General features: G+C 42.2%; 4 protein-coding genes across 15 annotated transcripts in view; 2 read left to right on the top strand and 2 right to left on the bottom strand.

The window, feature by feature from the left end:
• PRSS35 (serine protease 35) overlaps positions 1-6,848 on the bottom strand; it is a 152,417-nt gene extending 145,569 nt beyond the window's left edge. For 2 of the 3 annotated variants that reach the window (XM_083497474.1, XM_083497478.1), the window contains exon 1: positions 6,602-6,848. The gene's annotated coding sequence lies outside the window, so the exon portion shown is untranslated. Of the gene's footprint in view, positions 1-6,597 lie in introns of all 3 variants that reach the window. The other variant, XM_083497473.1, reaches the window with a different exon arrangement.
• Positions 1-12,057, top strand: part of ME1 (malic enzyme 1) — a 117,621-nt gene extending 105,564 nt beyond the window's left edge. For all 3 annotated transcript variants that reach the window (XM_083497471.1, XM_083497470.1, XM_083497469.1), the window contains 3 exons: positions 1,803-1,976; positions 7,936-8,034; positions 10,291-12,057. In XM_083497471.1, coding sequence (XP_083353597.1) covers positions 1,803-1,976; positions 7,936-8,034; positions 10,291-10,458 — 441 coding nt within the window. In that variant the 3' untranslated portion in view covers positions 10,459-12,057. The remainder of the gene's footprint in view (positions 1-1,802; positions 1,977-7,935; positions 8,035-10,290) is intronic.
• RWDD2A (RWD domain containing 2A) lies at positions 11,967-16,494 on the bottom strand (the record flags this gene model as incomplete). 3 transcript variants are annotated; one of them, XM_083497489.1, is made up of 4 exons in its annotated part: positions 11,967-12,021; positions 12,118-12,739; positions 13,283-13,507; positions 16,375-16,494. In XM_083497489.1, the coding sequence occupies 4 exons, from the start codon at positions 16,492-16,494 to the stop codon at positions 11,984-11,986; spliced, it is 1,005 nt and encodes a 334-aa protein (XP_083353615.1). In that variant the 3' UTR covers positions 11,967-11,983. The 3 variants fall into 3 exon arrangements, with proteins under 3 accessions (XP_083353615.1, XP_083353614.1, XP_083353616.1); XM_083497488.1 differs by having other exon boundaries at positions 11,967-12,739; XM_083497490.1 differs by lacking the exon at positions 16,375-16,494 and adding an exon at positions 15,111-15,246 and having other exon boundaries at positions 11,967-12,739.
• A 424-nt stretch (positions 16,495-16,918) lies between these two features.
• Positions 16,919-26,759, top strand: part of PGM3 (phosphoglucomutase 3) — a gene marked incomplete at its 5' end in the record, with an annotated part of 17,742 nt that continues 7,901 nt past the window's right edge. For 2 of the 6 annotated variants that reach the window (XM_083497462.1, XM_083497463.1), the window contains 9 exons: positions 16,928-17,261; positions 19,106-19,311; positions 20,274-20,458; positions 22,194-22,261; positions 22,483-22,616; positions 23,714-23,909; positions 25,274-25,431; positions 25,964-26,047; positions 26,659-26,757. In XM_083497462.1, the coding sequence (XP_083353588.1) occupies positions 16,928-17,261; positions 19,106-19,311; positions 20,274-20,458; positions 22,194-22,261; positions 22,483-22,616; positions 23,714-23,909; positions 25,274-25,431; positions 25,964-26,047; positions 26,659-26,757 (1,464 nt within the window). Of the gene's footprint in view, positions 17,266-17,367; positions 17,497-19,105; positions 19,312-20,273; positions 20,459-22,193; positions 22,262-22,482; positions 22,617-23,713; positions 23,910-25,273; positions 25,432-25,963; positions 26,048-26,658; positions 26,758-26,759 lie in introns of those variants that run through there. The other 4 variants (XM_083497465.1, XM_083497464.1, XM_083497461.1 and 1 more) reach the window with 3 other exon arrangements.

The raw sequence follows: 26,759 nt of genomic DNA, 5'->3' as shown, positions 1-26,759 counted from the left end.
GGACCAAGGCGCTTTCAATCCATTGGATCCAAAGCTGCCATTGCGCCAAGCTGCCATTGCCCCACCCATAAAAGATCTCATTTTTGGGGGTTACATCTTGCTATTGCTTCTGCTGCTGGCTTCTTTTTACCTGGTTCCAGATGGAGCCTCCACTGTAGCAGAGCTCCCCCAAACTGGTGGCATTTCTTCTTGTTAGAGGAGAGGCACAAACCCATCGCTCTGATCCTCTCCAGCCATCAACCTGGGGATGTTGGAGCAGCAGGATTGTTCTCTAAGCCATATAACTTGCCTTTTAACTGGTCCATTGACTTGGGAGGACGTAGCTGGAATGAAATGATGTATAATCTAAATCCTGCTACATATGAATTGCAGTCTTTATACTTTCTCTTTGGGTCAAGTACTTTCCCCTTGGAATTTCTCTACTGATGCAGGACAAATTTATAATTCTATAAATAGAAAACAAATATTAAGCATATCCTATTTGCCTACCGAAATGTATACATTAGAGTGAATGCAGGAATGAAACAGGAATGCAAATATTTTAAAAAATATGGTTACAATGGGCAGCTCCACCTGGTAACCAGAGCTAAAAATATACTGAAATACCTAATCTTCCAGCAAAATGTATAAAGCAGGCCATTATAAATCTACATGACACCAAGCTAAATGATATTCTTTTGAATAACTATATAGTGTTCTTGTTTGTGTTCCATGCATATTTGCAGTTCTGTAAGTTAAACAAGGATCCTTCTGTTTAAAAATTAAATTTAATCATGAAGGCTGCAATCCTATACCTGTTTACCTGGGAGCAAGCCCAACTGATCTGAAAGGGAGTTATGTCTGAGTAGACATGCATAGAATTGCATTGTGAATCCTTTTAAGAAGGATGACAAATAAGCATTTACAGACCTTATCTTCCAATGCTGGCAGTTTTATGCATACTGAACCAACTATTTTATTTGTTTCACTCAGACCTCAGCAAATAGCAAGTTAGCCAAGTAGGGCTGTTGGATTTGTATTCTTTCATGCCACTTTTTAGCTTAGCAGATAGAAGCTGTGGCCATGAACTTCATTAGAGATTATGATGGCATCACTGTGAACTATTATGATTCTTCCTAGAAGAGGGGTTATTTATACAACCCCCCCCCCCATTTATGCATGTTCAGTATATGAGCGACTTGCACACACATTCATCGTGTCAAACCCAGAAGCAACCCAGAAACGTCACAAAAAGGGGCAGAACAGATGGGGGCGGGAACAGGACATTTGCAGACTTTTTCAATTGTGTTTCAAATACACACAATTACAATTAAATGTGTGGTGCCTTGGAACGTAACCCCCACATAAATGAGGGCTTGCCTTTATATATATCTCACATAGTCATAATGTGAGTCTCAGTTTTGCATACTTGCATTTATGTGGATGGCTGAAACTAGTTCTGAAGATACTAAATTCCAATTCTTCCTAAAACTGAAAAATAAAGTAATAAATATCATATGAAATAGACATAATTCCAGTTTGTTATCATATGTCTCAGCAAGATATCAGACACAAAGAGACATTATGATACAAACGTCTACTGGGTTCAGATTGGTTTGGAACTTGCCTTGATGCTGACAATGCACCGACCAGAGAGAGACTTATTTAACAGTACATAGTCAGAATTGCAAAATTCTTGTTTTGTGACTTTTGTGTAAGTTTCTGGTATACTGTAGTTACTTTATGAAAACACTGTTTTATAGATATAGATGCAGGTTCTGATTTTCCTCCATCCAATAACATTTGCAAAACGTTTGTTTTAGGGGCGTGGCATTTTTGCAAGTGGAAGCCCTTTTGATCGTGTCACTCTTCCAGATGGACGCACATTTTTTCCTGGACAGGGTAACAATGCTTATGTGTTTCCAGGAGTTGCCCTTGGAGTTGTTGCATGTGGAATAAGACATATAAGTGAAGAAATTTTCCTCACAACTGCAGAGGTACTGACTGTTGTATACCTGATAATGTCTGCCCAGAAAAGGACATGTATGGCACATCAGTTTATGACAGCATGTTGTTGTAGGGCCTTCAGACTGGTAGTTTGGGGTGAGGGACCTCAGCCTGAGGACTGAACGTGCCCCCCGATCCTGACTCTCAGAATCTGGCCCTCAAAACTCTCTCCAGACCCCACCATCTTCCCTGGCCACAAACACCTGAATACTATTTGAAACACTGAAACTGATACTTTCTGTGTAATGGTCACAGTGTAAGGTAATGAGACAGGAATTCATCAGAAATCTGATGGATTAAACCAGCGCTGAAACAAAAGCAGTACTTCTCCTATTACATAGACTGAATGTGTATTGAGGGACACATGCCTATGGTTAATATACCAAAGCCTCTGAGTCCTAATTTTGGGTGATTCTCCTACATTGTTTTGAGGGAGGAAAGAGTACTGTTGAACCTGTTATTTATTTCAGAATGTAAAATCATGCAGAACTGTGAATTTCTTCTAGCAGAGAATTGGCAGCAATTGCTCTAGCAAGTAATTTGTTGCTCTTCTCTCTCTCTCTCTCTCTCTCTCTCTCTCTGTGTGTGTGTGTGTGTGTGTGTGTGTGTTTAAAGAATGGCAAGATTTCCTCACAGAAACCCCAGGTATTACAATTTTCCATCAAGGTGTTTTCCCCTAGGGAACCATTTGGACCTGCCATGTGCAAAAATCAGGAATAAGCTCAGACTCTCTCCACTAGCTTTGACCAGCCAAGATGGGCAGTGATCCTTCACATAGGAGGTGACTGAGGAGAAGTTGGTTAATTTTATCCTCATGGCTAAAACCTTTCCCTGTAATTTCAGTTGGATATGGCAAGTCTTAATTCTCTGCCCTAAACTGCCATGTCTATTTTAAAAGACATGGCTTCTTAAACTTTCTAGAATGGGCTCATATGTATAGTTTGTAAAGTACTTTGGAAACTGCTTAAATGAAAGGTGGAGCATGCGAAGCCTCTCAAATGTCAAAATTGAGAGGAAGTCAGCAAAAATTGGCTTCTTTTACAGACTCGTTTAGCAGGAGTGGAAAGTACTAGAAAAGATAGCGATACTTTAAAATAACTTCTTCAGGCAGACATCTGTTGATGGTGACACTGAGTGCAGATTTTGCCATCTAGGTCTTTAGTTAAATGTTAAGGTTATGCACTTAACTGTGAGTGAGCCCCATTAAACTCAGTGGGATTTATTTCAAAGTAGGCATGCTTAAGATTACAGTGTACACATATCTCTGCCCTGCACATACTCTCCTAATGACTCAAAGTCTGATTCATAGTCATATTGCAGCTACAAGAGCACTTACGTCTGGTCTCAATTATGCTCTGTAAACTTTAGTGTCAAGTAATGGCTTTGACAATTGTGTCTGATCTGTGAAGAAGTATCAGGCGCAACCCAGTCTGATGAGTGGGATACAGTATGTATAAATAAATAAATAAATAAATAAGCATTTTATCTCTTCACACAGTGCATAATTGAGAGCAGGAGATGCTACCTGAATAATCCTGGCACCATAGGAATACCCACGCTTTCCAGATACCAAACTTGAATGTATTTTTAGTATGAGAATATTTTGTAAACTAGTTTGAGATCCCTGGGATGAATGGTGTTTGGAACAGGCAGATTCACTGGCTGAAGTCCCACATCTGGCTCAGTTGGAGATTCTCCTTCATCCTGACTCAGCCAAGCCTCAGCAGCTCAACTGGGACTCAGCTGGTTGAACCAAGGCCCTGAAAAGTGGCAGGAGCAGGACAGGATAGTGGAGACCCACCCCATTCCAAACTCTGTTCTGCTCAATCATGCAACCTAGCAACCCAGTGGAAATTACACTAGCAAAAAGGGTAGTGTAAATGAAAGGCTTGCTTTCTCTCTGCCAGGCTAAGGAGTAGACCTGCTCCTGAAAAGAGTTTGGAATAGCGGTAAATTACATTGGCATGATTTACTCCAGCATAAATAATGCTGGCTTCTGATAGTTTGGATTGCTCTACCCATCTTGATACAATCCATGGAAAAACAAAAGAAGAAACGATATAAAGCCAGCCTGTACAATGGATCTTAACCAGGGAATCTTTTAAAAAGATAACCTCTTGCCATGGCTTGCTAGAGGAAGAGTCTGTAATGAATAGGGATAGGAAAAGTTTGAACATGAGTACCTATTTGTAACAGTGGGTATGTGCACATTGTGTGATCATGTGGATTCAGTGCTGGATGCAGGCGCCTTTTTGGGGTGCTGTGCACATGACAGCATCCTCATGTTCTCTCTGTCCCATACTACTTGTCAATCTAAAGCACTTTCTGCTGTAACAGTTACAATCCAGTTTGTGTCGATAATGCACTTCGCAAGCGCATGTGCCTGCATGTGTATACAGAAGACACGTCCTCAGGTGACTTCTTACTGGGGCAGAGCTGCTGGTATTGTGGAGCTGTGCTATTCCCCCTAACCATGTTTAACTTGTCTCTGAATAAAATAGACAAAAGAGAAAGCAGTACAGTAACTTAGCCAGCTTTGTGTATCAGTACATATCTTCTGTATGTCAAATACACACACACACACACACACACACACACAGAGAGAGAGAGAGAGAGAGAGAGAGAGAGAGAGAGAGAGAGAGAGAAGGTCTGTGAAAACACTAATCGAAGGAAGAGGAATAGAGAAAACTATTGCACTCTAGTTTGAAAACATTCCCAACTATGTGTACAGACATCATGGATAGTAGCTGCCACTTTAGAAGACGTTATCATGCAAAGGTGTGTACAACTGCAAACTGCTACGTACAAAAGTGCACTATGAAAAAAACCTCATATGCTTTTTACAAAGGCTACATGTGTACACAGCCTATGGGTATCTTAATTTGCCACCTGTCCATTTAAAACAGATTTTAAAAAAAATAAAAACACAATTTAGTCATTGTAAAAACAGCAAGTCCTGTTTTCAGGTGTTCTTACTTGCGTGCCAAGTAGAGTTCAGCATTGATTTGTGGATAGTAAATCTAGGGCCCTGTAGACTGTAATGCCATAATTGTAGGCAATTTTAATGTGATGACAAGCGGCATTCTTCTAAGCCTGATGAAGCAAAAGTAAAATGTCAGAGAATTATGAGCTGATAAATTATTATTGCGACTGCCCATGCTATGCTTTAGTCATTCCAGAGATCAATCTATTAACTTTTCAATGATAGAATATGTTATCAGAAGGGCAAGGTGTTCACTCTTGGACAGTATTCATGGAAAATCGAGTAGGTATTGTCTCATTATAGTGAAACTAACAGCACAATAAATTAACATGTTTATAATTTGAAGTTTAGATGCACTGATCATGATGTTGTCCTACCATTAAATGTACACTTGGTGGGCACAGTAAGAAGAGTGTTATCTGTTATTTTTCAAGATTTGTCCTCATCTTTAAAAGTATGGCTGAAACACTGGCCAGGAGCCAGATCCTTAAAAGTCGGGGAATCTACCAATGAAAGGTGTGTGTGTGATCAGAAATTCCACTTGCCTAGCACCATCTTTCATGAATTCATGTAGCAATTTATTGCCTGCCTCTAACCTTCTCCTTCTTTTTAATATGATTATAAAGGAAAGTAAGAAAAATATTTCTCCAGTTATTCAACCCTGCCACAGAGCAGGCATCATCCTTATGTTGGCTTTTCATTATATGGTAATGGATGTTGCCACCTTTTTATGCCTAAATGTATGTAACTTGATGAAAATCAGTACATGTCACGTAGCAGTATGATTCCTTTTGCACCAGTATGCAAATGTAACTATGATTCCTGACCTGTAATCCCAGGAAAAAGCAATCCTACTGATTTGCCGCAGGAAAAACAAACAGGTTTATATCTCCTTTTCTTTTAGCTCCCCCTTGTGGATTCATAAATAATAAATGATTAAACTATAATAATGATTGCCAGCAGCTTATTTTGCCTTTTCCTTAAAAAAAGAAAGAAAAAAGACACACAATATTTATTGCCTATTAAGCCCACCTTGTAAATTAGCCCACAATAATAGCCTTGGGGGTGTCTCACAGAGGAGAGACAGAGAGCCCTGTCTTTTCTGCATTAGCCTGTTACATTTCTAGGCTTGGATGCAGAGGAGAAACAGAGGGCTCTGCCTTGCGCACCTGCATGTAATTCCTTGCTGTCTACGGCTGCCAGGCTGCAAGTCTCTGTTAAGAGGAGGTGAGAAGTGCAACTTTCATAGTACTAGGCAATTCTTTCTCCGAGTGAAAATTCTGCTGCTTGTTTGGGTATTGATGCATTATGTCCTGATATATGGTAACTTTGCTTTTCCAGCAAGGTGATTTCTGCTCTTTCTTTTGCTCACCTTACTTGTACTAACTACTCTGGTTTGTTAGAATTTTATTCTATTTTAGTTTTTTTAGTGTTAACAGTGGTACCTGATTATTTTTGTACTTTAATTGTAATGTCTTGTTCCTGCTTTTCAATTAAGAGTGTGTGTGTTTGTAATCTCAAAAGTATCCCTGAAAGAAAAATAACACTGAAGGAAAATCAGGATCATAGAACCATCTATTATAGGAGCAAATCTGAGAATAAAACTATATATTTTAAACTCTCAACACTAACCGCCTCATCCTTTGTGAGCTTTCCTGCAGGTCTTCTCTTGCCAGTCAGTTCTTGGCATCTTGTATAGTCCTACATCGTGTGTCTGTCCTCACTGCTTGCCCCAAAGGCAAGGTGGCTCCTCCAGTTCCTTGGGAATTGCTTAGATGTGGATTAGAAGTAAAATAGGGGAGATTGCCTCCCTTTTATAACCTTATTTAACTGGTGGGGTCAAGCACTCTGTCAAGCAGATTCCAGTCACTGTCTACATATTTGTTGTGGTGGTTAATGATTTCCCACAGTACTTTCTGTGTCCAAAGTGCTTTGCTATTTCTGTCTTCTTAGCTCAGTGTCCTATCTAAATAAATAACCACGACATATAAGTATAATCCCACTTCCACCCGTGCTGCTTACATTGGCCCTCCTCTCATGAGTATTGGTTTCTATATGTCTCAAACTTAATCTCTTTTAACTCTCTAATAGGTTTTCAAATACAGATAGGTAGCCGTGTTGGTCTGCCATAGTCAAAATAAAAAAGTTCCTTCCAGTAGCACCTTAAAGACCAACTAAGTTAGTTCTTGGTATGAGCTTTTTGTAGGCTCTCAAATGTAGGCTCTTAGGATGCATGCAGCATGATTACTGAGAAGCACTTTGTATGCTCTGGAAAATTGCTATATAAATGCTGAGTAAGACTAAGAATGTCTTTTTAACACCCCCACCCCCATGCCTATGACTAATTATTTACTAATTCCATCCTTTTCCTTGTGTGCCCTATCAGAGACCTTTTTAAAAGAGGTGTGCTCATGAGGGCTTTCTGGGTGATGAACATGCTTCTGTTTGACTTATCCTATGCTCCCATTTCATTACTGAAGCGGGACTTGGCAAGTCCAGAAGTTTATTTCTGTGAACATGTTCATATGAAATTTGAAAAAAGCTGCCCATAGTGCAGGTTTGAGGGGGTGTTGGACAAAGTACCCTCTGGTGGGCTCCCTCCCCTTTGGTGGGACCTGTAGGGCTTGCTTAGTGACCTCAGCAGTAGCAGTGTGCCAAGCAATGCAGTGGCTGGATCTTGTTGCCATTAAAATTCCCCAGTGCTCTGGAGCAATGCTGTCAGAAGCATTGTGGGAAATTAAAATGGTGGCTTAGAGAACAGGGCTGGGGAAAATAAAGAGAGGGGACAGCTGCTTAGGGTCCTGGAACTTGCTGAGGATGTGGCTGCTGATGCTGCGCATAGAAAAATGGTTTTCTACTCTCATAGAAAAATGGTTGCATACATTCAATTTTTGGCAGTGGGTTTTCAAATAAAAATACCTGTTTAATGAGAGCTTAAAAGAACATGTCTTATGTTTTGTTCCTAGGTCATATGTCAACAGGTCTCAGATAAACATTTAGAGGAGGGCCGTTTGTATCCGCCTTTAGTTTCAATTCAAGATGTCTCTCTGAAAATTGCTGTGAAAGTAAGTACATTTTGCATTTCCTAATTAAGAATAGACTTATTATGATTTGTCAAAGACTGAAGGTGGATTTCATTATTTAATACATTTATATTTTCACCTTCTTCCAAGGATCTCAAGATAGGAATCAGTTTTCTCTCTTCCTTCCCCCTTTATCCTCAGAACAGCCCTATGAATTAGGTTGAGAGGAAGTGACTGGCATACAGTCATTTGGTGAGCTCCATGGCTGATTGGCAAGTTGAACCCAAGCCGTCCTAGGCCAATATCCCACTACACTGCACAGCATATATGATTTCCCTGATGGGGTGAATAGCAGTTGCAGGGGTTTGGAAAAATGTCACTGGAGGAAAGGTTAACCAGTCCAAATTCACGAAAATGGAAAGGGACAGCAGACAATGGCTAAATTTCTAGTTTGGTCCTTGTGTGGTTGTGTCCTTGATCTTTCACCCTCTGGGCCTCATTTCCTTTTTATCTCCCAGGAGGTTGGTTTATTTTTATTGCTGAGCTGGATAGAGATAATCTTTCATGTAACGATCAGTCTTTGTTGTCAGTAAGCTTCTAATCATGAACTCATTCCCTCAGGCTTATGTAGTAATTGATTCCAACTGCATGTAGAAAGAGTTGTCATATTTCATCTCTCTTCAAGTTTATAATATATATATTTTATAGATGTTAAAACACATTTATGCAAGTTTCTCTGCGTAAATTCTCCAGCATTCTTTGTTTGGCAAAAACATTTGTGAACAGCCCTAGAAAATTTGTTTTGTTATAGGAATATTAATTTTGTTTAAGTTAGAAACAATAGTCAGTATAATTGATGGGTTTGTATTATCCATCTAGCTTTTAGTCTGCTGGTTTTTATCTGAAATGAAAATATTTAACTTGTAATGCTCTCCAGCCTAATAAAGCAAAAAGACACACAAGAAACACTAACATTTGACTTCATCTCACCTTCATATGTAACAGAGAAATATTTTCAAAAACATTCAGATATATTTTAGTAATCTACATTTATAGGGATATGTTCTTATATGTGAGAAAATGAATGCTTATCAACATGTATATAGAAAAGAAATGAGTATGCAACAAACTCCCATCAGTATTTCTGATCTAGAGTATTGGCGCTGTACCAATGGGAGGCAATTTCCTTCTCTATAAATTTAGCAGTTCTGATTAATTTTGAAAGCAAATTTCAGAGCAGAATATGTTGGGTTGATGAACTGGCATGACAGGATTGAAGATTTTCTCTTAAGTCAGCTCATGTTTGGTTTCTTAGGCTTTCCGAAATCATTTTGGCTACAATAAATATGTTTTGGTAAATTTATCTAGGTGGAGAGAATTGGATGCTTTCATACCTTGCTGTAGGGGGAAAGTATCCATTCTACTTTTTAAAAATGTACTTACAATGGATCCAAACTTGCTCCTTGTTTACAAAGAAACCTGTGCCTTGTGCATTAGAGATCTTTTTGCTGGAGTGACTATGAGGTATACTCTTAAGCATGGGTAGGCAAACTAAGGCCCAGGGGCTGGATCCGGCCCAATCGCCTTCTAAATCCGGCTCATGGGACGGCCCAGGAATCAGCATGTTTTGACATGAGTAGAATGTGTCCTTTTATTTAAAATGCATCTCTGGGTTATTTGTGGGGCATAGAAATTCGTTCATTCTCCCCCCCCCCAAAATATAGTCCGGCCCCCCATAAGGTCTGAGGGACAGTGGACTGGCTCCCTGCTGAAAAGGTTTGCTGACCCCTGCTCTTAAACACACTCTCTTAGAAATATGTCCCAAGGAAATCAGTGCCAGTTATGTCCACAGGCGGTGGTGGTGAGGACTGGGCTATAAAGAGCCAGTTCACACATTATATTACCATTTTTCATCTAGAAAATGAGGAATGTGACCATGGCAAACATGTATACAAACACTTACCATATGTGAACACCCATCAGAGAGCCCAAATTAACAGCAGCTCCCTGTTGAGAATGCATTCTGGGACAAACTTGGGGTTGTTTCTCCAAGTGTGAACTACAACCCAACCGAGAAAAAGAATCTAAAGCAGAATTCATTTCAAGATGTGTATTTTGCCAATCTCTTCCAGAAAATTGGGTGCATATTTTCATCTTTTCATGGCTAGATTATAGCTTCATTGGTATCAGTCTGATAAGAATCTGATACTTAATATCCAAAAATTGAACTTTCTTCATTAGCTACCTCTCAGGTCAATGCAGAAGTCTAACAATGAGGGATTTGTCTTGCTCTCTCAGATTGCAGAGAATGCCTACAGCAACAACACAGCCACTTTCCACCCTGAGCCAGAAGACAAAGAAGCATTCATCCGCTCCCATATTTATAGCACTGACTATGAAAGCTTTCTGACAGACTCTTACACCTGGCCCCAAGAAGCCATGAAAATACAGACTGGGAACTTTTAACAGAAAGACAGCAGCACTGCAACAATACTGGAAGCACCCAGTTATTTGGTAGCTTTCAACTTTTGTCAAATCATAGCACAATTTGTCAGAACTCAGGATATATTTGTTTTCTTTTCTAGCAGCACTGAATACTTTCTAAAGCCATGAAATTTTGGTAGAATTGTTAGTTATTTCACTTTAAGCTAATTAATTAAGCTAAAATAGCACGTGCCTAAGAGAATAAAAATCAAATTAGGCAGTTTTAAAATATTTCTTTTGAAGGGGCTCTGCTAAATTTACTACAGAGCAGTACTGTAGAAGCACATTTACAATGTACTTTTCATATACTTAGACATCTGTATGAAATTATGGTCATATATTACAGTTCTACGCTTAAGTTCAGATGAAATTTTTTTGCAAACAAATGACAAAGCAATATATCATCAGTATGATCAGTTTAAAAGCGTCTCAGCTATTTCTTTTAATATTTTTCTGGTGACACCTATAGAAAAAGGAAGATAAAAAGCTAAGTACTTCTAACCATAAGTTTTTTCATGCCAGATCAAATGTTCCTAATCAAGGAAAAGTAGTTTGGGTCAGTAGTTTGCTAGGCATGTGCACATTTTTAACAGAGAAGCCATCCGGTAAACCAATGACAAAGAGGCATCAGTCAGGAAGGTTACTGGATGTTCCGTAGTGTAACTACCCATGCCTTAGTGAATGAGCATGTGAACTATGCAATGTCTGGTACAACATCCAAAAGAGGTGCTCATGTATCTTCTAATATATAGCCTTTGTACAGTTTGGGCTTGAGATAACAAAAATATTTACTACTACTTTGTGGCTCAGCTTGAATATCTGCAAACTTTAGTTAATGGTGCTGGAAATTATTTTTATTTGAAGCGCTAGAGCACAGATGGACAACCTGAGTGCAGCCCTCTTGTCCTACAACCTTGTCCCCAATGCATCCTTGGCATCTACTGTGAGCTACCAGTGGCGAAACAGATTACTCAATTCCTGCCCCAACTGCTTCCTTTCCTTCATTTCTAGGCTGGAAAAAAAGGAGCTTCTTTCCCTCCACCCACCTTGGAAGGAAAACTGAAAGGAAGGTGTGTGAATGGGGGAGATGGCGTACAAGGGAAATGGGGAGTGAATGGGTTGCTGTGAGTGCATGTTTGTGAGAGAAAATGATTAGAAGGGATGGAATTGATGATGGCTTAAGGAAGGACAGAAAAAACAGGTGTGCCCACTCACTTTGGCCCTGGCCACTGCTAGTGCCCTCAACCATTTCCCCCTTCACCTCAAAAATATTGTCCACTCCTTCCCCTAGACACCTTAGATTGTGGGGAACAATGCCTATCAGGATTGGACTTAGATGCAGCATTCATCTGGCTCAGTACAAATCAAGCCCCCTTACTCTTGCAGCCAATTTGAGAAGTTTTGCTCTGAACAAAATTACAAACTGATGTGCTAACTGTTCAAATACTAAACAAAGATTCTGTGTGTGCCCTTTTAAGTTACTTGTCACATTCACTCATCCATACTTTTATTTTCTTGCGGCAGATTCATAGATGGATTTCATTTCTATTAAGAGAGACAAGAAAATTAAAAACATAGCTTTTTGTTAGTTGTCAGAACATTTGCCTTCGATGCCAAACAAGATCTGAAATACATGCTCACTTTGATAACCCTTAAGGAATTCTAGGAACTGTCCAAGGTCCATGTGATAGTCATTCCTCAGGCCGTAGTCACCATGGGCTTGAAACTGTAAATCTTCAAAAGTTTGAAAGAGACGTAGGTTATCCCCATTTCCGTCAGTCTCTCTATTCTCGACATGTTTGCAGGAAATGTGTTTCCAGTTGGGATATCTAATAACGTGCCAAAATTCTTCACAGTTTTGTTTGACACCTTCCACACAAATGATTCCAGGCTTGCCAGTTAGGCAGAAACCAGTCAGATTTAATTTCTTTGCACAATCAAAAATCTTTTTCCTTAGTTCTTGTCTATAGATGTGGTGGCTGTAAATCCACATCCGGCTGAATAACGTTTTAAGTACGCTCTCCCTTGGCACATTTTCGCAGTGGAGTTTGCTGTTTTGTAAGTAGCTTATGCTGTTGTCTCGCAACCATTGCACAGCAGCACATACACAAAGTTCTCCTGGTTCCAAAGAAGCAATGTAAGAAGCGAGATCCTTGTTGAGCTGCAGTTGTTGCTGCCTGTCTACAGCACTTGATCTTGCAAAAAGGTGTGGTGGCACCTGGGGGTAGTCATGAGGTAGGGCTACCTGCAAATTTACTCTTGCCTAAAATTAAAAAGCAAACACACGTTCACAAACTTTCCAGTCTTCAGTGACTGCTTTGCATGCAGCATGCATCACAGTACAGTCATACCTCTTGTTACGTTTGCTTCAGGTTGTGTCCCACAGCAAACCGGAAGTACCAGAAAGGGTTACTTCTGGGTTTCGCTGCATGCGCAGACGCGCAAAATGACGTCACGCGCATGCGCAGAAGCGGCGAATCACAGCCCGCGCAGACGCGGGTTGCGTTTTGCTCATGTTGCGAACGGGGCTCCAGAACGGATCCCGTTTGCAACCAGAGATACCACTGTATTGTAATTTAATACAGAAGTGACTAAATGAAGCATGAATGGCTGAGGCTAACTCCAACTGTGGGCATGCAATATAGTACACTGGCTTAAGTTAATATAGTGGCTCAATACAATACATGTTGGCTTTCTTGAAGGTAGAAATGCTTGCACAAATATTTAACAATTAAGTAAAATATTATGTTTTTTAAAAGGTAATAAAGCAAAGAAAAACATCCCAACCCAAAACAGATTATCTCACCTTTGGTTCATCAATAGTAACGGCAACTGAATATTCAATTATATGTGGTAGATTTTCACTTGTATTGTTCAGATATTTCTGAGCATTAAGGAAATTATTTTCATCCTGAAGAGTTATTTCTCCTTTATCAGGAAACATAGAAAAAAGCATTTCTAATTCTGCCATTTGAAGTTCAAGTCTTTCTTTTATTATGCTGGACATTGTTACAGATGTGAAGTCAGCCACCTGCAGGTGGGAGAGAGCGTATCAGTAATGTTGTTCTTATGTCTACTAATATTCTCTCCCACCCACCCCACAATACAGATTGTAAAGTAATTGATAAAAGTCGTCCAAGCCGGAACAAAATAGTTTTGAACAAATGAAACACTCCTTTAACTTTGTGATAACAATGAAGCCTATAATCCTCAACAAGATTTAGGTTTTGGGTCCAAGGAGTTCAAAGAGACTAGTTGCACAAATAAAACCAAGGCCATAAATGCATCCAGTTCTAACATTAAGAAACACATGAAGTGAATTACAATGGACATGAAGAATCCCAACAAGATGTGGAAGCAGCTGAAGACCTAGTGCTAATATTATTATTGATTCACGCATTCAATTTTGCACTGGTCATAAAATTACAAACGTTAATAACTATCCAGTTTCCACAGTGAAAATCATATCCATGCAAAGTATCTTGAGTGTTCTGTTTGCAGTGAAAGCACATTGTACTTTTAAGTGGTTCTCTTACTGCTTTCTCTTCCTTCTTAATGTATTGTCTTTGGCTGGAAGCTAATAACAGTTGTTGGCCAGGTTTGCACAAAATGGTAAGTCAAACTATGGCACACTGGGATCTCATGAATGTGCAGGTTCTTCAAGATGAGCTTCCGGCCACTTTGCTCCTGCCTGTTCATTTTTGCTGCCAAGTAAACAAACCTAGGCCACTTTCTAGGAGTCATTAGAGAGTAGAGTGTGTTACACTCAGGTCCTCTGGGGCTTTCCATAGGCATCTGGTTGCCCACTAAACAGACAGGATGATGGACTAGATGGGCCAATGGCCTGGTCCAACAGGCTCTTTTGTTTTAAGTAAAAAGGACCAGGAAAGAGCAAAGCAGCTGTAAGCTTATCTCCAGCAGCTGGTGCCTAGTTAAAGACGCCTTGGTTTGAAGCATTGTTAGGAACTCAGATATATAATCTAGGCGCCAAATGGCTCCTTAAACCAAGGTTACTGTCGCCTAAAGGGAATGTCTAGTTGCTATTTTTGGGCAAGACGGCTCTAGTCTTATTTTTCAAATGATGGATTGACTGTGATGGCTTATCAGTTAAACATCTGGGTAGTTCATATGGTGACCTTCAGCTAGGTTAAGAGTTTTGAGAACTTAAAGAAAAGTCACTTGATCCAGGGACAGTCCACATATATATTGCTCTGTTCCTACCTCTTTTTCTCAGTAGTGACATTTATAACATAAGGATATTTTTCACAACCGTGAGCAGGGTGGTGGGGTAAGTGAAGACAAGCTTTAACAGTTAACTACAACGTTGATCACTGCTCTTGCTCAGGCTGCACAGAAAAAGCATTTTGGTTCCTGAAATTAATTCTGATTGTGCAGATAAAATATAACTGATTCAATGATTCCCAGACATGCATCTCCAAATGGTGAAGATGTCAGGTGGCATCCTGGCATCTTCACTTGGTTGCGAACGGCTGATAATCAGGTACAAAAGGCACCTGGCAAATTTCGAACACTGGTTAGAAGATATTGACATCCACATTTGAACAACATATGCCTCAAATACCACTTTCAAGGTGGGCTCCCCAAACCAGAGAAGTCAACTGATGGGTTTCCACCTTAACTCTTCTGCAATGTATTGTAAGCTGCTCACATTTGTTCTGAGAGTCCAATACAAACAATGAATGTTCCATAGAGGCTCAGCTAGAGCACTCTCCAGTCAGGTTTGACTCAGTTTTGCCAGGCTGTCATATGCGGCTATGATAGTGACCCTTCACTTTAGCTTGCAAATCCCACCCAGTGACTTGTGATGCAAGCACATCATCACATAGTAGGCAGATGTTCTGTAGAAGGTAGGCGGGACCAAACAGTAGCAGATGAAAACCAATGTACCACTTGCTTTTGTCAGCAATTCCCCCCACCCCAGCTGTATGATCTGTTTTTATGTGGCAGTTCCGGTTGCAATTTAAAAATGTAAGATTTGTCCTTCTGGGTCAGATCAAAAGTCCATCTAATTTAGGAATGGGAGTCTGTAGCCTTTGAGGTGTTCTCATCAGCCCTAGTCAACCTAGCCATAGTCAGCAACAACTGATGTTTAGTTCTGCAACAACTGGAAGGCCCCAGGTTACCTATCCCTGATCTAATGAAAATTCTCTCTGCTGGTGAACAACCAAATGTCTCAAGAAGTACAATACAATGTATTCACCTCTCTTTTAGACCTCACAGTATATGAAGGGTTAGTAATCTATACCGTGTCCAGTTTAGAGTACCCCGCCCCTTCTTCACCTTAGATCCAACATGTATACAATCCGTACAACTGCATACATGAATAGTTCAGGTGTACACTTGTAGTTATTAAAATATAACATTCAACTCACACCAACTGCATATCTTTATGCGCAACAGTGGAACTGTACAAAAATGATCAAGGGCACACTTTCAGACAAACGTGTACGCACGTATACTGTACACAGCTTGGAACGTTCAGCTTAACGTGTGAACAAGGTTCCAATGCGGAGAAATCACGTGGTGCACACTCCGCGCAGTCCCAAAACTGCTAAGCAGCAGGCTGCCCTCTCTTGTGAGCCCTTGCCGCTGAAGCCAGACAAGAGGCTCCACCAGCGGTATCTGAGAGCGGGAGGCATCGGCAAATCCTCCAGCGGCCATTACTCGCCCTTACAGCCGTCGGTGCGGAATTAAAATGGCTCCACCCCCTCCCTCCAATAAGCACGAGGCGGAGGACGTTGCGAAGCCAGATCCCTCAACACCGGGAGCGAGGCCAATCAACCCACGCTCTTAGGGACGAAGCGAGTGATTGGCTCGTTCCTTCAGAGGCAAAGGGAGCGCAGCGTCTCGCTGCGGGGATCCTCCGAACCAACGTACCTCTTGGGAGGCCCGCGCATGCGAACGACCACGCCCCCCCTCGCGCGCATGGAAACACCTGAGCAGCCACGTGATCCCAGGAGGCGAAATGTTGGCGGCGCGAGCGCCTTTCTTGGGCATGCGCGTCGCTAAAGGAGGGCTTGGGCTTCGCGCGCACGAAGGGAGCCTCAGTGGCAGGCGCAGCGGAGGGAGGTTTGAATTCAAATTCTATATGAACCGTGTTGCCTGCGGTTAAGATACGTTACTGTTTCATTTTATTTTTTCACCCTGAGCTCACTGGGAAGCGGGGCCTGTTCGTTTTTAAAGCCAGGCTTGCCGCTTCCTAGAGGGGACAAGTAGGCCCACCCCGAGCACAGCCTTACTTCTGAGGAAGCCCGCCAAAGGACTGGCCAAGGCTGCCCCAGCTGAAGCTCGCGGGCGGTCGCGCTCTCTCTCTCCTGCCAAAGGCCAAGCTGCCGGCTGGAAACCGCGGGAGGGAGAGGGCCTTTGGGCTCCAATCCTGCTTGCGCGCTTCCCCCAGGCCTAATCCAGCGGCGCTGCTCTCGCTGTCCTTATGGCGCCGCGCGCGGTGCAGTTGCGCGCTTGCCAAGGCGGATCCAACCAAGCCCGGGAGACGAGATTCTTGCCACCCTCGAATGCCACGAGTCCAATGAGCCCGAGTTACGCGTCGAGGCTGCGCGGGTGGAAGCGGCTCCACCCCGCTCAGCGCTCGCTTCGCTCGGCCCAATGGGAGGCGGAGACGCCCGAAGCCCCGCCCCTGCGGCTGCCGGCGAATGCGATAGGCGCAGCCGGCGAGCGAGGCTGCTTCGGAGCTTCCCGGAAGGGCGACTTGGATGCTTCCGAGGAACAGCCACGTCCGCTCGCAGAACTCCTCCAGGGCGTTGCAGGTCGGTAAGTGGGGTGGCTTCGTTTGTTTGGGCTTCTTCAAGGCGGTAAAAAGAAAGGTGTGTCCCCAAACTGGGTGAGTGGGCGTTAAAACGGTAGATGGCGTTTAACTCTAAGCAAGAGTTAAGTAATGCACTTTGGGGTAAGTATATTTGCTAGGTCTTCTGAGCTGGCAGTGACCGACCAGGAAGGAGTTGTTGGGCTTGCAAGTGTGAAGCCCCTCGCAGCGTGCAGGAGGTATGAAAAAAAAGAGAATTCCATATTAGAGATCATTATAAAAGTCTGTAGTGTGACAGTACTTGGAATACTGTGTACCACATCTCAAAAAAAATAAATGATACCATAGTCCTGGAAAGGGTTAAGGAAAGGGCTTTCAAAATTATCAAGGGGCAGGAACAACAACTCTCTGAGGAAAGGTTGCAGTTTTAGAGGTTTCTTGTTTAGTTGGGGGGGGGGACTAGTTGTGTAGGATTGAAGTTCAAAGCCACCCTCTGGTGTCACTGCTGCTTACTTGGACATAGGTGGGTGGGGCACAATGGAAGCAAGGTTGGTTTTGTCGGGATGTACCAGCTAGATGGTCATCATGACTCCTAGAGTCATAGGCTTTTTAAAGCTAGCTTGTTTAATTCCTCCAGGTGGGCCAACTACCCTTTCTACACAGTCTTCCATTGCTTAAGGTAGTTGCATATTGCATTCCATGCAAATACATCCCTTGGTGGTTCGTGATAAGAAATTGCAATACTGTAAAATACAAAGTAAACCTACAGTTAAAGCAACGGTACCTCCAATGTCACCACAACTACAACTAATCACTCTGAAATAATCAGTGTTGGAATACAGATGCTGTTGATGTTGCATTTAGGAGTGTGAAAACAGAAAGTTAACTCTGTCTTGTAACCAATTTCTTCCAACCCCTGATACTTTGGACTGGTTAGTCTGAGATAGTGGGATAGTTAATTCAGTGTGCTAGTCTATGTGCAAGCCAGGAGTTGTTGTTGTTTAGTCGTTTAGTCGTGTCCGACTCTTCGTGATCCCATGGACCAGAGCACGCCAGGCACTCCTGTCTTCCACTGCCTCCCGCAGTTTGGTCAAACTTATGCTGGTAGCTTCAAGAACACTGTCCAACCATCTCTTCCTCTGTCGTCCCCTTCTCCTTGTGCCCTCCATCTTTCCCAACAACCTGATGCTGTTGTGCTATCACTTCCATCATCCCTGACCATTAGCCATGTTGACTGGGACTGATGGGAGTTGGATTTCATTATCATCACCATCATAGTAATAATAATTTTATTATTTATACTTTGCCCATCTGGCTGGGTTTCTGTAGACACTCTGGGCAGTTTCCAGCAAAATATAAAAACATAATCAAATGTCAAACATTAAAACTTCCTGATACAGGGCTGCCTTCATCTGGAAGACATCACTGGTATAAGCAAAATAAAAAAATTCCTTCCAGTAGCACCTTAAAGACCAACTAAGTTAGTTCTTGGTATGAGCTTTCGTGTGCAACTTCTGTTTCAGTGTATCTGAAGAAGTGTGCATGCACACGAAAGCTCATACCAAGAACTAACTTAGTTGGTCTTTAAGGTGCTACTGGAAGGAATTTTTTTATTTTGACTATGGCAGACCAACACGGCTACCTATCTACTACTGGTATAAGCAAGTAATTGTACTTCTGTGCACACACGCCCTCTCTCTGTTTTTAAACTTCCTCATCTCACATAACTTACTCTGGTGTAAGTTAAATCCTATTATCTCCCCATCCTCCTGGTTTTGGTATTGCTGTCACAATATGGTCACCTGTAATGTTAATCATAGCTGTATCAATTTATTCTGCCTCTTACAGAGATGGATTTTGAAGCAGTTGCAAAGTACTCAAAGCTCCATGCCAAACCTCCAGGACTTACCCTTCAGTATGGAACAGCTGGTTTCCGTACCAAGGCAGAGGACCTTGATCACACAATGTTTCGCATGGGCTTGCTGGCCGTATTGAGATCCAAGCAGAAAAAATCCACCATTGGTGTTATGGTTACAGCCTCTCACAACCCTGAAGTAAGTGAATGAGTATTTCAGATAGGAAAAAAGAAATTGAGCTACAGATTAAAGGGGGGGGTGCTATACGGGTGCTGTGACTTAACCATTATCAATATAGTGGAATCTCTACTTACAACCATAATCCGTTCCGGAGGTCTGGTCATAACTAGAAACGTACATAAATAGAGGTGCACTTTTCCATAGAAAGTAATGGAAAAGTGAATTGATCCGTTCTAGATGATGAAAAACACCCCCTAAACAGCAATTTAACACGGATCTTACTGTCTAAAGAGACCATAGATCAATAAAACGAAGGCAATAATCAATGTACTGTACTATAAAAGAAATAAGACAGTATTGTAGATGAAAAAATTTAACTTTTTTTCCCCTTACGTGCACTGAGGGTGGGCGGGCTTACCTGACTACAAGCTGGGGGTGTGGCAAGGGTCAGTAAAGAGCTGATTCACTTCGGCCAGGGTCACTCTTTTTTCTTGCCAGGCCAGGTTCTTCTCTGGACTTCCTCAGGTTAGTTCCTTGGCAGGATTTGCGGCTGCAGTGCGCCCTGCTGTGCCTCTTGCAGGCTGCACCTCTTCCACAGCTTCATGGGTGGGATGGGGGCCCTCTCCCCGGCAGCAGAGGCCTCAGCACTGCTCCGCAGCCAGTGGGGTGAGCTCCGGCAAACTGGAGGTCTCTCCCTGGTGGTGGATGCCCCAGTGCTGTTCCGGGCTGCCGGCAAGGCGAACTCCGGGCTGCTGGCAAGGCCTCTGTTCATAGCTAGAGGAAAGTTCATAAGTCAAAGCACCTACTGAAGGTCGTAATTGGAATTGTATGTAAGTATAGCCGTACGTAAGTCGAGATTCCACTGTATGCTTTTAGAACTGTAGAACTAAAAGGATCATTTAGGCTGATTGCTCTTTTCCTGAGTCAAGATTGCCTATGTTTAAAGAAGCTTTTACATTGATGTCTTGTCTTTTTCCAAGGAAGACAATGGTGTGAAGTTGATTGACCCATTGGGTGAAATGTTGGCACCTATCTGGGAAGAGCACGCCACACACTTGGCCAATGCAGAAGAACATGAATTGCAGGGAGTGCTAACTGACATCTGCCAGAAGGAAGCTGTAGACCTTCAGCAGGAGGCCTTCATTGTTATTGGCAGAGACACCAGGTAAAAATAAACCTGATAGACATCTTGGGAGTGACTAGGTAATATACACATTAACTCTTCCTGTACAGTGGTGCCTCGCAAGACGAAATTAATTCATTCCGCAAGTCTCTTCGTCTTGCGAGTTTTTCGTCTTGCGATGCACGGTTTCCCATAGGAATGCATTGAAAATCAATTAATGCGTTCCTAGGGAAACCGCCTTCAGACCAGGTCCGGGGACAGTCTGTCCCCGGACCTCTTCTGAAGGCTGGGGGGGGGGGGACGACAAGGGCTTTTCTTCCCACCCCCAGCATTTTAAAAAACCCCGGGACAGCGGAGGACTTCTCCGCTGTCCGGGCGATCTTAAAATGCTGGCGGGCGGCATTTTAAAATCGCCACGGACAGCGGAGGACTTCCCGCCCCCCCTCCCCACTTCGGAACAGTGTTCGGAAGTGGGGCGGCTGGGGCAGGTGTTCCCGCCCCCCCGCCCCGCTTCGGAACAGCGTTTTAAAATGCTGGGGGTCGGGAGCGAAGCATTCGCTGCCGACCCCCAGCATTTTAAAATCTCTTCCCGGGACAGGGGGAGATTTTAAAATGCTGGGGATCGGCAGCAAACGCTTCGCTCCCGACCCCCAGCATTTTAAAATCTCTTCCCGGGACAGGGGGAGATTTTAAAATGCTGGGGGTCGGCAGCGAACGCTTCGCTCCCGACCCCCAGCATTTTAAAATCTCCCCGGGACAGGGGGAGATTTTAAAATGCTGGGGGTCGGCAGCGAACGCTTCGCTCCCGCCCGCCAGCATTTTAAGATCGCCCGGGGCAGGCGGGGGGGAAGGCAGGCGGGGGGGAGCAAAGACTTTTGCCCCCCACCGGCCTTCAGAAGAGGTCCTCTTCTGAAGGCCGGCTGTGGGCGAAAGTCTTTGCTCCCGACCGCCAGCATTCCCTATGGGCTTTCGTCTTGCGATGCAAGCCCATAGGGAAATTCGTCTTGCGAAGCGCCTCCAAAACAGAAAACCCTTTCGTCTTGTGGGTTTTCCGTCTTGCGGGGTACCACTGTATATTTTTTCAAAAATGTAGGTATCAGGGCAAAACTTTTTCAAGGCCAATATATAAATTAAACCACAATATAAAGCTAAGATATTAAAATAAATATATAATTAAAATATATAAGATATTAAAATACCTCACTAAAACATCAGCTGTTAAATAACAGTTGGAAAGAAAAATGTTTTCAGGGTTTGTTTAAAGGCCAATAAAGTAGAGGTCGCTAAGGGAGGGAATTCCACAAACGTAGAGCAATTGTAGAAAAGTCCCTGTCTTGTGCACCTCCAATCTAATGATGCCTGTCGGTCTTTCCATGGATGTTCCCCCATACAACATTTTAAACATTTCTATTGGATAATGCAGCCACCTTGCTGAAGCCAAGCAGATTTGGGCCGGTCATGGTTTGGATAAGAGACCTGTGTAAGGAGTTCTGTGGTGGAAGGAAAGTGCAATATAAATGTCCTAAAGAAATATAATTAACAAATATAGCATAAGGCAAATATTTTTAAGTTGCTAGGAAAGTTCTGAGTATGTCCTATCACATCCCTATCTCTTTGGCTGTTGTGATTTATTCCCTCTAGAGACGTAGATCTCACTTGTGTCCTGCATGTTGATATTGTTTCTCTGTATTCATGTGTCAAGAATGAATTGGGGTAAACTGGTGTGCTTGGATAGCATTTCAACAAAAGTAACCTTATTCCTGTGTCTTGCATCCAGATTTAGCAGTAAGAAGCTTTCACAATCAGTGATTGATGGCGTGTCTGCTCTTGGAGGTCAATACCAAGGTATGCCCTGTGCTTGCTTATTTAAGGACTGATGATGTTCCCCTTAGATCCATAGTGGTTGATAGGAAACAAATCAGTGATGACGTATTTCATTTAAAGCATTTTTTAAAAAATCTCTCTTTTCTGCACCTTTACTTGAGCAAATGTAATAAGGTACTGTGAAATATGTCCCTGAAGCTTAATAGTGTCAATCCTTGACCAGTGTGTATGCTTTAAACTAGATTATGGCTTGGTAACAACACCACAACTACACTACATGGTCTGCTGTCGAAACACTCATGGGAGTTATGGGACTGCAACCGTGGAAGGTTACTACCAGAAACTCTCCAAGGCTTTTGTGGAGCTTACAATGCAGGTGAAAGAGCTGTTTTTCAAGTCTTGGCTTGCATTCTTGAATATACTTAATGTAATAGTCCTAAGACCCCCCCCCCCCGCCCATATGAACTTCCTATGAAGAATGGCAACAGGCTCTTCATTTGAGTGTCAACTCTATGCTGTTATGTTGCTGTGGACAAAGAGCAGGGCCTTTATAGTGTTGGCTTAAGTTCTTTAAATGCTTGCCCTAGAACAGTTTGCTGTTGCTGGACCTTTCTTTCTTTTAGGATAATATTTTGATTTAAGCAAGCTTTTAATGCCATAGAAGTTAAAGGTGATCAACTGTGATTTTGTATATAAATTATTCAAAATGGTATTGGCTTTATGAGGAAAATTGGGATGTAAACCCTATGGAAAACTGTGGGACTTTTTTTAACAGTAGCCATGATTAAGGTTGAGCTTTTAGCATTTCATTCATGTAGACAACTGAATAGGTTTATAACTTTAAAGTATATGATAGTTTGCTTTAGCAGAAAGAAATGAGCAGTAGCAACAAAAGTTTTAAGAAAACAAGAGGCAGCCTAAAACTAGCAGTAGGAAAATAGATATTACATATTGCTGCCATCATTGTAATAGGGCAGAGCAAAATGTGTTTTGCTCCTGATATATAAAACATTGAAATCATTGGAGGCTGGTCCAGTAGAACAAATGGTGGGGGTGGGCGGCACTGCTGCACCACCTTCTGTGTACCCTCAGCCTCTGCCTACAGTCAATCCAGCAGATGGTACTACCTGTGAGTTTCCTCCTCCTTAATCTCACTGTTGCCTGTGTAGAACAGAGCAGGGAGGAGGATAGGGACAAAACAAATTAGCTAACTATTTGCCACCTACTGCTGGATCACTCTCCCTTCAGCCCTACCAGTCCCAATGGGCTCTAGTAGTCACTGGTTGAAATAGAGAGGAAGTTGTTCCAGAATCTACACATTCAAACACCAATTTGAGTCCTGTTTTTCTTTTCATTTGTGTTTACTTTGTTTTGGCTGTCTGCTCCAGAGCACAGTCAGCGTTGCATATGAGCAGGTGGTAGGAGTTCAGAGACAACTCTTAAAGGACACTTTCTTTGCTTTCTTGCCTGCAGGCTACTAGCCAAAGGGATGGCCACATTTGCCTGAAGGTAGATTGTGCAAATGGCATAGGTGCTCTCAAACTCAAAGAAATGGAACGCTATCTTCCAAGCTGCTTCGTAATACACTTCAGCAATGATGGGACTAAAGGAGAACTCAATCACCAATGTGGTGCTGATTTTGTAAAAGTTCATCAGAAGCCTCCTGTGGGTATGTAATGACAAATGTATATTCCCTAATAACACTCTCGTGTTTTTTTAAAAGTCTGTTTCAATATTAGCTTAGAACAGAGAACCTTAAAGTTCTATGATGACATCACCTCATCATATCATTCTTTTCTACTAATACATTCAATCTTAAACCAGCTCTGGGCTAATCCCCGGACTAATTGTCTCTGGAAGTTTGGAGAGGTAGGAGGGTTTCTCATTCATTTATTTTTTTGCCTTCCACACACTTGTCTTGGGTCGTTGTATGATATACATTTAAAAGAGTTTAAACAATCCAGAAAATTAGATATTTTACAACAGTACAGAGTAGACACCCATGCCAGAGATTGATTAATGAAGCTGGGAAAGCTTGTCAGCTTTATTGACATGATCAAACTGCTTCCCTGTTTTCTCAGGCAGACACCTATTCAAAACTCAGCTTGTCTCACTTTGAGTGATGGAGATGTTAATATATGCTTAGATAGTGGGATACCAAGGCATATGAGTTCTTTAATAATAATGGAACACACTTCCTAATTCTGTCTGTCTAGCTAAGACTAGATGAGACTATTTTGCAGATACACCTTCTGCATTTGTAATGTATAATGTAATGTATATTTTGAAGTTTCACTTTCTCGTGCTGAGCCCTTCTCTATCTATTTTTTAAATACTGTATTTTTCGCCCTATAGGGCGCACCGGCCCATAGGGCGCACCTAGTTTTGGGGGGGGGGAATAAAGAAAAAAAATATTATTCCCTCCCCCCGGCGCGGGGCTGGGGCTGGGGAAGCTCGAGCTTCCCCCGACCCAGCCCCCAGAACAGGCTGCTATCCACAAGCCTGGGGAGCCCGGCGGGTACTCCCGCCGGGCTCCGCAGGCTTGTGAATATCTGCCCGAAGCCCAGGGTGCGCTGCTCAGTGTACCCCAGGCTTCAGGATGCAGGCTACTATCCGCAAGCCTAGGGAGTCCAATCCTTTCCACTATTAGTCTTCTTTCCTTCCTGTTTTATTTCTAGCTATCCTCTGTTCCCTCTCGTCACCCTTGGGGGTGGGGAGCCTTAATGTCTGTGCCTATAACCATACTCAGCTTAGGGACACTGCTCACAGACTCAGTCCGTATCATTAGCACTTTGGCTCTTTTATAAATAAAATATTTTAAAGAACAAGTGGGAAACTAGATTGGCACATGATACTGTGAGGAAATCCTAACAAAATGGGTAGTTCATTTCTGTCTGTTTCTGCTGTCCTATTTAATCTGTAGGTTGCTCTGAAACATATTAAGAACACTGAATGCCTTGTCTTTTTAAGTGCCAGTATTCCTGAGGCCAAACAATTATTTTTTGTATTTACTTTGTTTACTCTGCTTGTTAGGACTGGAAATGAAGCCTGGTGAGAGATGCTGCTCATTCGATGGTGATGCTGACCGAATTGTTTACTACTATAATGACCCTGCTGGCCATTTTCATCTTCTTGATGGAGATAAAATAGCAACTCTAATCAGCACTTTTCTTAAGGAACTTCTGGTCAAGGTAATGGAATTCTTTCACTTGCTGCATGGTTAAATTGAGGAAATTAACAGTTGAAAACATAATTAGCTGGAACTTTTAACAGTGTATGATAGTTTCAATAATGCAAATAATTCACCGAGCAGTTCTTTGGCTCATTCCCCCCCCCCTTTTTTTGGAACAGTTTGGGTTTTTTAAATGAAATTAGATCAGGAAAAAATAAAAGTAATTGCAGCTATTTAACATAGTGGTTTTTAAAGGCAATTGTCTTTAAGTAGAAGGTATTTTTGGAATACTTGCCATCATCAGTTTTGGGCTGGGATATCAAGTGTACTCCTGACTTTCACCAATAGCATGCTTGCCCTGTTTTTAAGTGTGTGAGTTCTGAAAGTTTGTGAAGAACACTTCCTATCCCAATGTGAAATGTTAACATGTCTTTGCCAACTGGAATTTATGAACATCCAAGGCAGAGATTTTTAAATAATAATAATAATGGTTTCATACGGTGTTTTCATGAAGATCCGATTATGCAAATAGCATGCTTCTCTTCCTTCAGGCTGGGCAGACCTTATCATTTGCAGTCATACAAACAGCCTATGCCAATGGGAGCTCTACACGTTATTTGGAAGAAACCATGAAGGTACTATTTCAACGCTTGCATGCCCTGCCATCTAACATCTGTGCTTAAAAATAATGTTAAAACCGTCCAGGCCTAATTACACATAGTTCCGTGGGAAAAAACAATAATGCAAGTGAATCTTTTAGTAACCAAGACTTGTGTGCAATTGCCCTAACCTAGAGGAGGAGATGTTACAGAGTTCCACCTTTTTCTCCAAAACAGTAATTAAAATAATTTATTCTGGCCCTCATATTAAGAGCTTTGGAATCCATGGAGATTAGTTGTGTGTAATAGCTGGCCAGTGGTGCCATCAGGGTTGGAGATCAGGGGTCCAGGACCCCTCTGCAGAATGAACAGGAGGGCCCCTAAATGCAGCAGGGTTGGCTTAACCTATTTTGAAATAAATGACATAATACACATTACCAATGATGAAGCCATTAGACCAGTAAGTCTGAAGTTTAAAATTACCTGGTTACTGTTGTGTATAACATTTTTCAAAGTAGCCTTCCCACCAATTTTTTGGTCAGGCATGTGGGTTTTAGTTTTGATACAAGCAGGAAAAGCTTGGTTTTAAGGTGCAGCCCTACAGCTCCATCTCACCACAGATGGTTCGCTTGGTCTTCCTCTCCTAGGTGCCTGTCCACTGTGCAAAAACAGGAGTGAAACACTTGCATCACAAGGCCCAGGAATTTGACATTGGAGTTTATTTTGAAGCAAATGGTCATGGCACGGT

Source organism: Podarcis liolepis, assembly GCF_965112155.1.
Source record: "Podarcis liolepis genome assembly, chromosome: 3".
NCBI lineage: Eukaryota > Metazoa > Chordata > Lepidosauria > Squamata > Lacertidae > Podarcis > Podarcis liolepis.
This window is presented reverse-complemented; position numbering and strand designations above follow the sequence as displayed.